Source organism: Chinchilla lanigera, unplaced genomic scaffold, assembly GCF_000276665.1.
Source record: "Chinchilla lanigera isolate Chin_1 unplaced genomic scaffold, ChiLan1.0 scaffold00005, whole genome shotgun sequence".
NCBI lineage: Eukaryota > Metazoa > Chordata > Mammalia > Rodentia > Chinchillidae > Chinchilla > Chinchilla lanigera.
This window is the reverse complement of record NW_004955406.1, coordinates 4,376,573-4,391,785: the sequence shown is the minus strand read 5'-3', so window position 1 is coordinate 4,391,785 and position 15,213 is coordinate 4,376,573. Positions and strand designations below refer to the sequence as shown.

At 41.9% G+C, this 15,213-nt stretch overlaps 1 protein-coding gene across 5 annotated transcripts in view; it reads left to right on the top strand.

The window, feature by feature from the left end:
• Rps6kc1 (ribosomal protein S6 kinase, 52kDa, polypeptide 1) overlaps positions 1-8,855 on the top strand; it is a 159,996-nt gene extending 151,141 nt beyond the window's left edge. For all 5 annotated transcript variants that reach the window (XM_005374727.2, XM_005374726.2, XM_005374724.2 and 2 more), the window contains one exon: positions 7,954-8,855. In XM_005374727.2, the coding sequence (XP_005374784.1) occupies positions 7,954-8,064 (111 nt within the window). In that variant the 3' untranslated portion in view covers positions 8,065-8,855. The remainder of the gene's footprint in view (positions 1-7,953) is intronic.
• The last annotated feature ends 6,358 nt before the right edge of the window (positions 8,856-15,213 follow it).

The following is a 15,213-nucleotide window of genomic DNA, read 5'->3' as shown; positions in this document are numbered from 1 at the left end:
GGATTAGGGGTGCTCTGCTGTACTCCTGGAGTGCTGAGAGTACCCGTGCTGTTACGGGTTCACAGAAGGCCAGCAAGAATCGTCAGGGCTGGGGCCTGTGCGTCTGTGAAAAACGTGATGGAAGCCGGGTGTAGTGGTGCACACTCACAATCGAAGCACTCAGATGACGGAGGCGACAGGATCCTTGTGAGTTCGAAGCCAGCATGAACTACGCGGAGAGACACTGTCTCAAGAAACAAGACAAAACAAACAAACAAAAAATACGGAGAAGTTTACCTGAAAAAGGTCAAGAGCTAAAATATTTAATGAAACAAAGCTTTTTTTTAAATTGGGAAAGACAAAAATTACAATACAGGGGAGGAGGGAAATATATATTAAGAAGAGAATTACGTTGGATTCTTTGCAAGAGCAATTTTGGTTCCATTCAGCAAATATTACATGCAAGGGACGGTGTTCTAAACTGCAAAGGTAAGAGTCCCAAATAGCTGTGCCACAAGGTGGAACTTCGTAAAGGAGGCGAAAGAGGTGTAGAAAATACGTTGTCAGGTTGACAGCAGTGCAGGGTCACAGTCAGTATAGTGATGCTACAGTGGTACTTCAGTTTATGAACATCGTTCTTGCCATGGACAAGAACTGAATCAAATTTGGTAGTTAGGTTCAGTGTTAACCTGAATTGTTGACCAAATTTGGTTTGGTTGTGGGTCCAGTTTGGTTTGCGACCAGAATCATGCAAGGAATTAAGTTCATGAACCGAGGTACCACTGTATTAGGAAGAGTTCTGTAGAGTGGATATTATTTTGCTGGATCTAAGACAGCATTTAGCAGGCAAGGTTGGATGTGGGAGCTTACGTGGAGTGAATAATTTGAACAAAGGCAAGGAAGGAAGTGGAAAGACCCCATGGGAACTCAAAAGCCTGGTTTATCTGGAGTGGAGGGATAAATAGAGGGTAATAGTGGTAGATGAGTGATGAAAGGTGAGTTGGGGTTTCTTACAGGGTTTCACACAACGGTGAAGTGATATAATTCACTGAAAATTTGAAATTTGGAGCTGTGCAGAAAAGTGAAAGGATCACAGTTAGCTTTAGGAAGATGAGTTTGCCCTGACTATGTGAAATGTAAAGAAACATAATCAGGTTAGGAAGACTGAAAGAAGAATATCAGAGCTCTTTGGATTCAGAGACGGTAAAGAAAAACATAAAACATTTAATTTTTACTGGGTAGGGGAAAGAACAACTATTCATTTGATTTCACCCTATTTGTGTGGCATAAAATAAATTCAAAGTAACTTTTTGAGTGAATAATTTAGAGGAGGCTAGCAAGTGCTACTTTATTTCTTTCCCCTTAAAACTAGTCATAGCATAGAATACTGAAAACAGAATTCCCTGGAACAATTTGCCAAGTTCTGCTTCTGACTTTATTACAAGTTACGCGGCGAAGAAGTCTCGGGGCTTGTGAGTCCTCACACCCTGATGCATGTAGCTGTACAGTAAATCAGCCTCTGTCATTGGCCTGCTGAGGAAGCTACCACTCATGCTGAGGAAACATCATCAGGAAAGGGAAGAGGGGTCCCTTGGCATGATTAGCAATTTGTCATTTTGACTTTCCTCTTCCACTACCTCACAGGTCATAGAGGTCATTTTTTAAAAATCTCAAAATGATTTATATGGAAATAATTATTCTGCTTTGGGGAAATTTTCTCCTCTTTGGTCTTTCAACTCCTTGCTTTGTTCTTAGGTTTTGTAATCTCCTGAACTCAGGGTTCAGCCATCTGCCCCTGGCAAGTGATTGATGCTAAAGTAAACAGTTACTTTTGAAATGCAGTTAAAAAAATCTTCCCTGCACATTTGTGCTTTACGCTGTACATTTAGTTTCATAGGACACAGGTGCTTTGTCAGGTGAAAGATGCTATGCAAGGAACAGACCTTCAAAACAAACTCCTGGGCCCTCCTCGCTCAGCTCTGCTGCCTGTTCTTCCCGAGCAGGGAGGTTGGCAATTGCTGGCTGGGATTCATGATCCCTTTTTGGCAAGGAGGGTTTGGGACAGGGTCTCATTATGTAGTCCAGGTTGGCCTCAAACTCATGGCGATCTTCCTGCCTCGGCCTCTCAAGTGCTGGGCTTACAGGCATGTGCCACCATGCCCAGCCTTGGGATTCATGATCTTGAATGTGTCACTGGCTGTTACTTTTTTTTTGAGCAATAGAATCTTGTGTGATCTCTCTTGAGGACTTTGATAGTATTTAAAATGGCATTAATATCATGGATGAAACAGACTTTTACCTATAGATTTGTACTTACAAATAAAGGAGGAGTCCATGAACTAAGTAAAGTGACCAGTCAAAGTACGAATTTCATGTTTGAAATAATGTTTTGGAAAGAGTTGAGTAGAAAAGCCAATTGAAATGGAAAGAAAGAGAGAAATGAAGAGAAAGAAAGAAAAAGGAGGAAGATAAAGAAAGAAAAGATGTATTTATTTCTTTAAATATTTATATGTATTCCTGAAATATGGGATTTATTAATTCTTAGCCTTATTTGATATGTTAGATTTATATTAAAATATCTGATGCCTTTCCCATTTCAATCCGTAGGCATGGACTGTCTGTGAGAAATGAGTTCAATGCATTTAGGATATTCCTATGATGTTTGTTTTATAATAACAGCTTTTTTGACACATCTTAGCAAGTTTTGATATAGAAGTTCTTTGAGCAATTAGCTTTAATAAACAGTACGCAGGGCATCGTGAAAGCTAGACATCATAATTTCAAGTGAAAAGGCTGTTAGCACAGCCCTTTGAAGGGTCTGCTTCACTCCCCCTGTGGATTAGGAATCAAAGTGAAGGAATAGATTCTTGGAGTTTGCTGCTCACAGATTGATGAGGTAGTGCAGTGTGAGGAAGGCATGGACTCTGGAGTCAGAATGCCTGAATTCAAATCCTTTCTCCGCTACTTGCTACCTGTATGATCTTAAACAAATTATTTAATTTCCTGGAGCCATTCTCTCTCTTTCCTCATCTGTAAAGAGAAACAATAGTAGCTATTTGTAGAATAATAAATGAATTAACCTATGCACATAGAACAATGCCTGGGCCATTGTAAGTGTTACCTAAGTATTTTATTATTATTGATAGGACATTGAAACTTCATGACGTAATTTGTGATGAAGCGAATATTTGAATTATAGATCTGCTAATGGAAGAGTGAAGCAACTGCTGGTATTATGGATAAAAAGATTTTAAAGTACTAGATTGGCACATAGCGGGCAATCCATTGTTGTTCATTCTACACATAACTGGATTAATGAATCGTGAATGCAAATAGAAATAAAAAAGAGAAAAATAGAGAGTTTGGTTGAATTTGGACAGTGGAACTTCCTATATGTGTAAGACCATTAATGTTGCAAAGAAACCACTTTAATGTTTCAGTTACACTTTGGGTGTGTTCTGTGGAAAAGTTACCTGCTTTAGCAGCAAATTTGAGGGGTTGTGGCTACATGAAGAAGCTGACGTTCCCCAGAGGTGTGTGAGTTGAATAGAATTGGTGAAGAAAGAAAAGAAAAAGAAAAGCAGCAGTCATTTCAGTGCTCTGGAAATTGGTCAAAGGGTGCAATAATCTGAAAAGTGTGTATGCATGGAAAAACAGCCCAACTTTAGGGGAGAACAGTGGGACTCTGGCATTCTTGACTCAGTCTGCTCCAGGAGCCCCCTCTCTGCGCTAGATCAGGTGCAAAGGGTCTGCCAGGGTGGGGCAGGCGTGGGGACCAAGCGTGAGGCTGCTCGTGTGGGCCTAGGGACAGGGCCAGGGCCCAGGGGGAGGGAAGCCTGGTGCACTTGGCTTCATGACCTCAGCGTGGAACGTGTTCTCCTATCCATAGCAGAGGGTGGGAGCGGGAGTGGCGGAAGAAGCTGAATATGACTGCAGTTCACTCACTGGTTGACCACAAAGGGCGCAGACACTGGGGACCTTGAGGAAGTTATACTTAAGAACACAAACTAAAGTGACCTTTCAAGAAAGAAGATGACATGAATATAAAGAAACCCTAGGAGAATTCATTGCTGCAGACCTGCATTACCAGCAGTACTACAGGAATTCTATCAGGCTGAAAGGAAACGACACCAATTAGTAACTCAAATCCAAAGGGGCAATGAATGCTGGAAATGGTAGCTGTGCATTAATAGAAAAGATTTTATATATATATGTATGGAGAGAGAGAGAGAGAGAGAGAGAGATACTTTCCAACTTCTTTAAAAGTCATAAAATTGGGTGTAGCAGTGATTATAAAACCATGCTTTGCAGCTTGTAAAACACTTAGATGCAATATGTAAATATAGTCAGCTTCTATGTCCATGAATTCAACCAATTATGGATCAAAACTATATAAAGAAAAATTGGTCTGTAGTGAACACTTACAGATTTCGCCCCTTGTCGCTACTGTCTAAACAATACAACCTCACAACTATTTACATAGTATTTAGGTATCATAAGTAATTTAGAGATGGTTTAAGGTTTATGAGTTGAAAGGTAAGTGTGTAGGTTATTCACAGATACCATACCATTTTATATAAGAGACTCGAATATCCTTGGGTTTTGGTACCTATGGTGGGTTGCACAGTCAATGCTATGTGGGCACTGAGGGAACACAACTGTAGACAAAAGAAGAGGGAAAGAAATGGGCTTTAATGGGGCGAAGATTCCGCCTTTTACTGAAATTAAGATAATAGTGTCCAGAAGTGGATTGTGATAAATGAATATACATATGTAATCCGTATAGCAACCTCTGAAAAAACAAAACTGAAACAAAAGCTCCTAGAAACAGAATAGTAAAAGAAAATTAGCAGAGAAACGAAATGGGACAGTAAAAAGTATTTAACACAGAAGAGTCAATAAAGGAAGACAAAAAAGACAGCAGATCTGCAAAGCAAAATGGCAAATGTAAGTCTGTAACGTCAGTAATTACAAAGTGAACGTCTAAACAAGCCAAACAAAAGGCAAATATTGTTAAAATGATTTTTAAATGTAAGATTCAGCTAGTTTTTGTGTACAAGAGATGTACTTTAAATTCAGAGACACAAGTAGGTTGAAAGAAAAAGGATAGAAAAAGATAAACCGTGCAAACAGTAACCATAGAGCTGGAGTGGCTGTATTAAACAGAAACAAAGTTGGCTCTAAAACAAGAGACTTTATAGTAGAGACCGACAGGTGTTACATAACAATAAAAGGATCAACACGTAGGAAACTGTAACAGTTACAGATGTATGTGTCCTTATGATCGCCTCAAAATTTATAAAGCAACACCTGGATTTAAAGGAAAAATAGACAGTTCAGTAATGATAGATAGAGGCATCAGTACTGCCTTCTTGATAACTGATAGAAAGTCACACTGATAGAGAAGACTCCAATAATACTATTAAACACCTGTAACTGATGTACACGGAAGACTCTACCAGTGACTGCAGAATGTTCATTAGAATAAGTCATCTCCAAGGTAGATCATGTGGTAGGTTACAGAATAAGTTTCAATATTTAAAAAGATTGCAATCATACATTGTACTCTGACCACAACAGAACTGTTAGAAATCAACACAGAGATCTGCTAAGTCCACAGATATTTGAAAATTAAACCACATACTTCTAAGGAATTTATGGATCAAAGAAGAATTTCTAAGAAGAGCTACAAGATGGTATTAATTGCACAGAAATGAAAACAATATAATTTATGGAATAGAGCAAAATCAGTTGCTGAGGAAAATTTATGTCTTTAACTATATGCCAGGAAAAAGGAAAAGTCTCAAAAACTTAAGCCTGCAGGAGAAACTATGGAAATAGAGCATAAAAAGCCACTAAGGGGCTGGGGATTTAGCTCAGCAGCACAGCGCCTGCCCAGCAAGCGCGAGGTGGTAAGTTCGATTCCCGGTACCAAAAAAAAAAAAAAAAAAGCCAGGAAAATCCTAAGCAAGCAGAAGAAAGGCAGCAGAAATCAGTAAGACAGAAAAGACAAACCAATGAAGTCACAAATTCTTTGAAAAGATCAGCAAAAGTAGGAAACATCCCTCAACTCCTAATTGTACTGAAAAGGCAAAGCACCTGGAACATCGAAAACAATTGTGAAAGGTGGAGTTGGAGGATTTTTACTAGTTAATTTACACACAGTGGCAATTAAGACAACAGTGTGTTTTTTAACAAGTGGTGCTGGGAAAGCAAATATTCATTCATGGGCTTAAAACAAGATTATCTAGACCCTTCATACTATAGGGAGAAAACAGTAATGCCAAGTGACTCACAGACCTGCACATAAAAGCTAGGGGTATAAAAACTGTAGAAGAAAACACAGAAGAAAAATTTCCTGACCTTGGCTTAAGCAAAGAATTAAGCATGACCCCAAATCATGACTCATGAAAGGAAATATAGATAAAGTAGACTTCATTAGAATTAAAAACTTGAGCACTTCAAAAGACAGCATTAAGACAATGAAAAGACAAGCCATAGACTGAGAGAAAATATTTGCAAGATCTGTGTTATTATTTAAGTTCAGAATGTACAAAGAACTCTGATAAGTGAATAAGACAAACAATTTAGTTTTAAAATGGGCAAAAGGTTATTTCACCAGTGATGCTATATGAATGGCTGGGGAGGGTATGAAAAGATGCTCAGTGTCAGTCGTGGTTAGGGATGCAAATTAAAAGCATAATAAGATATCACTAGTGTGCACTAAAAAGGGCTGTTATCAAAAGACCAAGTACTGAGGTGCTAGAGAAACTGGAACCTTTGCACACTCTTAATAGGAATGTAACATTCCTACAGCCAGTGGAGCAGTTTGGTAATTTCTTAAAAAGTTACACACAAACTTACCATGTGATCCAGCAGTTCCACTCCTAGGAATGTACTCCAAAGAAATGAAAAACTATGTCTGAATGTGAATAGCAGCACTATTCTTTGTAGTCCCAAACTGGAAAGTCCAGAGGTCCCTTAATTGGTGATGGGGTTAACCAGAAGTGGCCTACCCAAACAGTGGGGTACTAGTCAGAAAGGACAGTGTTGGAACCTGCTGGAGTGTGGATGAATCTGAAAAACATGCTGAGGGAAAAAAAGAGAGCTACAAAGACTATGTATTTTATGATTTAATTTACATGAAATGTTCAGAAAAGGCAAATTCATGGAGACAGAAAGCAGACCAGCGGTTGCCCAGGGTTGGGTTGGTAGTGGGGATTAACTGTGAAAGGTCACAAGGAGACTTTAGGGCCGTCAGAGTGTTTTGAAATTGGATTGTGATGATGCTTACACAACTCCAAATTTACTTTTAAAAAAAATCACCGAACTGTATATATTGATAATAAGTGAATTTTGTAGCATATAAATTTGAAGATGCATGACTCTCTCAAGTTATATTCTTCCAGCATGCCCAGGGGGTCCCACTATTAACAGTCTTGTTCATATGACAGTTTTTTAACGTGTGATTTCTATTTCTCAAGAAATCAAAACCTGTTTCATTTATTGGATCAAATTATTTCATTTGAGCCAGTAGTTCCAAAGAAGAAGATTTAGGGATACAGATTAGCTTGTTTCGACTTTAGGTAAAGTTTAGTCCAAAGCGTTGTAGTAGTAAGTTAGCTTTACTTTGCCTCCCAAATGTACGAATTATGAATTTAGTGCAGTCTTTAATGATGTCCTGTGGTTCCTTGGGGACAGGAAAATGATCTTCATGTACTGTATGAAGTTGAGGGAAATGAAGTAAATCACCCAAGGTCATCTTTCAAAACAGTTGAAAAACCATAAATTCAGTTAGATACACTCTCTACCCCACAACTAGAGTGATGGTAGACGCTGATGTCTTTCACCAAAACACAGTCAGCTGGCTATAAAGTCCATTTGTCATTGAGGTTGTGTTTAGAAGCTCTTTCCTTTGTTTTCTTTTGATTCACTAGTTGGATTCCGGTGACTCACTAAATCCTTCTTTTTTAGCTCTTGCAGTTCAACCCCCTGGAACGATTGGGTGCTGGAGTGGCCGGTGTTGAAGATATCAAATCCCACCCATTTTTCACTCCCGTGGATTGGGTAGAACTGATGAGATGAACACCATCGAGGGCTCTTCGCACACATTCTGATCTCTGTAACAGCAGCTCGGCCACACAGTCATTATGGAGCACCAAGCCTTTGGATCGAGGCCTGTAGAGAACCTAGGGGAGGAGCTAAAAGAGCTTTCATTTGCACTCACCGTCCGGACAAGATATTAGCTAATTGTGCCAGGAGCTGTTATATACATACCTTTACCAAGGTGTCACTTAATGTAATGGTTTGCACTGTGAACCCAGCTGAAACAGCAGTGTTCTTCCGGAAGTTCCTCCGACTCGGAGCTCTAGGTGTAGAACTGTTTCACTTGAAAGAAGGAACCTTACCTGGCAGCTGATTACCCTCTGCTAACCACGGATGGTTACCCAGTCAAATTATTTATGAATACTGCATGGAAAGTGCTTGATGAACAGTGTCATCTGTGGGGCTCAAAAAATGACAAAAAATACACACGTGGTGTCGGAAAGGAAACCCGCTCCGAGACCTGTATAACTGGGGGATTTTAAATGTGGCTCCGGATGATTTCTCTGCGGAGAAAACATTTTATGTTGCCGACGTGGAACTTTGTGGGTTGAGGGTGCTCTTTTAGGGATGGTTCATGTGAACACTTCATGCTCTTCAGCCTCGTCTTCCTTTCCCCACCTTTCTGGGTGTTGCACCCTCTGCTTACTGCCTTTTTCTTGCTCTTGTTAGCACATGTGCAACAGAAAGGGCAGGGAGTATTTATGTCACAAACTGTGTCACCGTAGTGAGGACTAAGGAATCATGACGTGAAATAAATGTGGTAAAAATGTGGATGTCTTCTTCATTTAATAGCTTATAGCTTTAAACATTTTTAAAACTGTTCCAAGAATTTGTTGTTGTTCCTTTTCAGAATATTATCAACTTTTTGCCACTGCTTCTTCTATTTAACTTCATTTTACTTTCTGGTAAATGAACCAAAAGGCTCCAAAGGATCTTATCTGAATGGAATCAGATGGCAGTCTTATTTTATTACTTCCAGCGATAAGCTTTTCACATTTGAGCTCCTCGGCTACTCGTCATTATGTGGGAAAAATGCAAGCATCCATGCATCTCCTGACATTTGTATTTGTTGTTTCTCTGTGTTGCCAAGATAACTCTTGTAGTCATGCACTGCTCATAAAAATTTACAAATGTTTAAAAAGTGTTTTCAGTTTTAAACTTTATTCAAGGAAAAATAAGACACGATTTCCAAGTTAGTGACCACACCACACCACTCAGAATAATGAGTTTCTTTCTCTCTCTCTCTCTTCTGTTCCCCATAACCGTCTTGTCTTTTTTTCTTTTTTGTGTGTGGTGCTGAGGATCAAACCCTGAGCCACATGCATGCTGGGCAGGAACTCTACCACTGACCTATATCCCCAGTCCTTGAAAATTTTCTCTTGTATTTTTGAAATGCACACGAGAGCCCACCCCTACTCCAAGAGCTTCTGTACAGATCCATCTGCCATCAGGCAGGTCCTCCCAGCAAGTTCAGTGGAAGCAGAAAATGCTTTAGTGAAACAAAGGAAATGTGCAAGCAGTTTTCCTTTCTCTATTATTCTACTCCCCTTTTTCCTTTTCGGTCCCCTTATAACCTGAACCCCAGCTGAAGGCCTGCAACAACACCAGGTTGGGGAGCGGGTCACCAGGATCATTGCTCAGTCCTGATGACATCACTCCCTGGATCTGGGTTCAGCTCGCCATCCCTGGCCTCATAACAGGAACTCCCGCAGGTGAGACACGAGAATGACATCCTGTAGGACTGGTAGGAAATCTGCAAGTCCCCCGAGCTGGCTGTCACAGCACTTCCTTCCAGAAGTGCCCTGTGACATGAAAGTAGGAGTGCACAGCCAAGGTGAGGATCCCTGCCCTAGCACGTGATCGGGGCCTTGGATTCAGAGGACAGTCGTGTCAACAGATGTTGCTATGTCAGATGACACAGCTCCCTGGCTTCGGTTTCCCCTTGTGTTTTCTCTCTGCACGTTTGACTGGAGTGAGTGCTTAGTGTAATATGTCCTTCAGAGTCAGGGTGGGCATGAATTATTTTAGTGATAAACACCAGGAGAAATGACTGTAGTGAAACCCAGGCTTTTTTTATTTGACTGTTTATATAAAATGGTGTGAATGATGCCGGCTTCTGGGTGTTTTTTAAGTATATATTTTATTTGATTGAGCAAGGGAATATGAGTCAAAATCCTAACTTCCTACTCAGTGCCATCTACTCTGATTTTTTTTATTATGGTAAAATATATAATAAATTTTGAACTTTTTAAATATATAGTTCAGTAGTGGCACTAAGCATGTTCACATTTTTGGGCAGTCATTACCACTTTGCATTTCCAGAGCTTTTTTGTGTCTCCCCACCTACTCTACTTCATATGAGTAGAACCACTCACGTCTTTTGCTTCCTAAGGTTTATCCATGCTGTAGCAGGTAACAGAATTCCTTCTGAAAGCTGAGCAGCACTCCATCGTATGCATATACCATATGCTGTTTAGTCAGTCGCCTGTCGGTGGACACTGGATTGTTTCTACCTTTCAGCCACTGTGAACCATGTTAAGAACACGGACGTCCGCCTGTCTGTGTGTCTGCTCCCTCATTCGTTTCTGTGTGTCTATATGAAATCACCACTGTGATTAAGGGTTATTTTGCTATGCTCTGTGGACGGGCTTCTTCAGGCAGGTTGTAGTACCATCGTGGTGCAGTGCCACTTACGATGTGCCATAGACATCTTCCATTGCTATTTCACAGGCGGGTAAGTGAAGCTTCCCAAGAACAACAGAGAAGGCCATCATTTCTGCAGCTTGCTTTAACTATGACAGGAGTTAATATCCTTTCCGACATAAATTTTTTGTTGGTTTATTTGTTATAATGAACTCTTTAATTTTTTAAAAAAATTTTGTTTTTAATTGAGAAATAGCGATTATGCATATTTATGGGTACAGTAGTGTGTTTTAGTACACACGCAGACTGAGGAATTACCAAGTCAGGGTAATTAGCATATCCATCATCGCAACTCCTCTCTGTGGTGAGAACATATTAAACCCTCTCTTGTTTGAATTCTTGAACTAGACGTTAACTGCAGTCACTGCTGCGCAGGAGAGTACCAGAGCCTGCTGCTGTTGTCTGAGCGACCCTTGGTCCTGTTCACCAGCCTCTCCCCTTGCCCTGTCCCTCTTCCTCTGTCTGGTTACTGCCATTTCTACTTCTATGAATTAACTGAACTCTTGATAATATACTTAAACCTGTCTTTTAAACAGCTACAATTCCTATTGTGTGTTGATTCTCAAGATTTCCTTATTTTACTTCACAGTGTGAACCCAGATTGAATTTTGCTTCCATGCAGTGAACCGAAGAGTAAGAACGTATGAGGTCATACTCTCATGCTGCAGATTAGGTGCTTCATTTGCCTTGGTTGAATTCCCTACCCACCAAGTTTGGAATCCAAACAGAAGGAAGTCTGACTCTAGCACTAAAAGGCTCGTTGCCTCCTGAGGGCCTCTTAACAGTATCTTCAAGAGACTCCCTTCAGGGTAACTTCATAGTGGAGGCCAAAGCGTAAGATCGGTCAGCTTTGTCCTTCGGAGGAGTTCATATAACCTCTGGCCCATCAAATGCTCTGGGTAATGGAGCCTGGTGTTTCAAGCTCTTTCTTTGGGGACTGGGAATATAATAGAAAGTCCTAGAGTGCTGTTGTGGGCATGGCTCTGTGGCTAACTAGCCTGCAACCTTAGTCCAGGAACACTCTTCTGTGTCTCTTTCATTACCAGTGGAATAATAGGCTGTGAGTTCTAAGCTCCACAAGTATATGGTGGATTTTCTGTTTTTCAGAGTGAACTGGTATGAGAAACCAGCACTGTAGAAGGCATGGTTAATGAAAATCTTAAACAGGTACTGAATTGTTTTCTTATCTTTTTTTAGTAATGCCAGAAACCTGGGTTTCTGTCTTTTACCCACTCAGGAGCATAGTCCTTGGTGGTTAGGCGGCTATTCGAATTAGAAACAGATAAAATATTGAGAGGTCATTCCTCCATCAGATCTGTGCTGGGAAAGGAGAGGTGAAGGTCTGGACAGAAGTCTGGTGAGGTGGAAGGAGGTTGGGGCAGCAGCCCTGCATGGGCACCTCTAGCCCTTCTCAGTGGCCGTGGTAGTATTCTGTCCCCAGCCACCCCATCCATCATCTGTTACATGTTTACGTGACTCAGTCATTTGGCAGGCATAATCACAGGGCCAAATGGATACTTTCTCTTCCTACTTCACACAGAACATTAACCCTACCAGTGCAAGTAATTTGGAATTTTGAGTATTTGATGTCTGTTCAGCTGATCTTAAGGATTTCACGTTAAGCCCTCATATTGAAGGGTTACCAAATGGCAGAAGCTGTGAAGTCTGCCTCTCTAAATAAAGTTGTAGACATAATAGCAGCAGGGAAATGTAAAGCAGAGTTGTCCAGGGCCTTGTGATGTGGCCTCATGTACTCTGTCAAGGACAAGGAATAGGCAAGCAGACAACAGCCTGTGTTTGGGTGGGATTTACCATCCTGGTGCTATGTAAGGAGGCAGAATAGCCTTGCCTTTTTGGTCTCTGACATGTGACTTCTTCCCTGGACCTTCGTGTCTCATCTCAGGGAGGCATGGAGGCAGAGACAGTTTGTGAAGGTGTGAGTGAGACAGTAGTCCTAGTGCGGTGGGCTAGGATAGCCTGGGAGAGAGCTTGCCAGGTGTCTTGACCCAGGTGTCCAGAGCAAGAGGCAGCCTTCTTTGCTGAGCTGGATCCAAAGTGCAGTGCCTTGGGGCTGGGGATTTAGCTCAGCGGCAAAGCGCCTGCCTGGCAAGCGCAAGGTCGTGAGTTTGGTTCCCGGTACCAGAGAAAAACCAAACCAAACCAAACCAAACAAAACAAAACAAACAAAGTGCAATGCCTTGCTCTTCTCTAGGGAAGAGTCAGGCACTGGAACTGTTGCTGCTGTCCTAGGAAAGGCAGTGACTGGCCTTCTCTGGAAAGGAGGAAGTGACATGAGACGTAGTCAGTTCTCTGTCTGCATCCTTGCTGAAGGTAGCGGACTTGGCCAGGAGTGAAGGAAGAGGGCAGTGTCTGAAGAGGGCTGTGGTGCAGGACACCACTTAGTGAATGTGCTAAGGGAGAATGACAAGTGGGCCAGCTTGGGGGCACAGTGAGAATCGCTGGCATCCTGTTTTGGAAAACCTCAAAATTTCATATCAAATAGTTAACTTTGCTAGTGTTAGGGCTACGCAAGGCAGAAGTGCGTGCACCCTACCAAAAGCAGCCCATTTGAAAGGAACTGGAAGGAAGTAGATCATGCTTCAGGACCCAGTAATGACCACAGTGGAATGCTACCTTGATCACTCAGGAGATGTATATAAAGTGACTCAGCTGAGACAGCAGACAAGGGAGAAAGGAAGTCTAATGTTGGCAGAACATTTGGAATACATTATATAACACTCCAGTTCTTAGGATTGTTCTAGAAAGAAGATGTGTGAGGTATTTGAAGAACCTGCTTTTAGCAAAAAGATTCTAAGAAAGCTTCTTTAAAATCGAACTCTTCCCCTGACTGTCAGCTCCTTCTTCTTTCTCACTGCTTCTTCCTCCTCCCTTCATCTCCTGTTCATCTGCCTCTCTCCCCCTGTGACGGGCTTCTTTGCTCACAGATCAAAGGCATGGTCCCTGCCTTCACGGACCTCATAAAACCCCGGGAGAAGGAAGCGGGGCAGAAACAAGTAGGGCAGAGTGTGGGGGCATTGTAAGGTCCGGTCTAAGAGTGGTGAGCACAGCGAGGAGCCATCTGAGGAGCTGTGGGCAGCCTTCCCATGCTGAGCAAGCCCTTGCCATGGAAATAGGATTTTTAAACATAAGGACCTTCTCTGTATTTTGTTTCAGGAGAAGGAAAGATTCCAGGACAGCAGGAAACAAAAAGAAAACAAAAGAAACCCTCAGGTGCGTGCAACAGCGGGAAGTTGTGTGGGTTGTTTGGCCGGTTTGCGGGTGTGGATGTGCTTTGGTCTGCAGGTCCCCGAGTGTGGAAGGTAAGCTCAGGCCGTGTTAGATGCCTTGCTAAGAAGTTTGGGCTTCATTTGCTAGACTGTGGGAACTAGCGAAGTTTCTTAGACAGGGGGCTGTTAAGATCATTTTAGGGTTAGAATGGAGAATAAATTGGAGAGAGAGATTAGAGGCAGGGAGAGCATTAGGAGTTTTTGCGGAAATTCAGGTAAGAGATAAAGTTCTGAATGAAGTGGAAGAGTATAAAGGAGGGGTCCTTTATAATCACCTTCTTGTCTGTTTTTCTGAGAAGTACAGAGCAGAATTTCCCTATCAAATAATTGCTTTCCATTTCTTCTTGAAGCCGGTGTATACCAAGAGATTGTGGATTGTTTATAGACTCCCTTCAGGAGCCCCCAGGGAGCAAGCCCCGCAGAGCTCGCCCACCCCCAGGAGGACAGTGATACCCTCGGAGCTGCCACCCCTGGGGCAGCTAGCCCGCTTGTCATTGTGTGACTCTCCTTCCCACATTTTGCTTTTAAAGAGTTGGTTTGCTTTCTGTGTGGGTAGTGTTCTGATCTTTGCTTTTAGAAGACATTACCTCCCGCCAGGTGACTTTGCTTTTTGTATCAGACTTTCGACACAGTTTGGCTTAGCTCAGTGATTTCCCAAAAGTGGACCCCAATCTGGGTCAAGAGAATCAGGTGATTTTTACTCTTCTTGCTGTTTTTTTCCCTAAGTTTGACATTACTTGCCAATGAAAGATTTACGAGAACACAGAAGGGTGATCCCTAGACCACCAACATCAGCAGTCCCTGAATATGAGTGAGAGATGCGAGTCCTCATCCTCATCCCAAGCCTGCTTCCTTGGGACTTGGGTCTGTGGGTGAGCCAGGCCTTCCCAAGGGAACCGATGCCCACTCAGCTTTGAGAACCACTGGCTCAGTTTAACTTGCACTTATTGCTTCCGCCTACTGCATGGTATGATCAACAACTACACCAAATGCTTAAATTGGTTTATTACAGCAAAAAAACAAGAACAAAAACATTGCCCCTCAAAACCTTCCCCCGTCTCGGAGCACACTTAGCCCGTCATTCTTGCTACTTTCCAAAGCCGTTCCGGAAGCCCTGTTTGGGGAGTGTTTTTAGTTG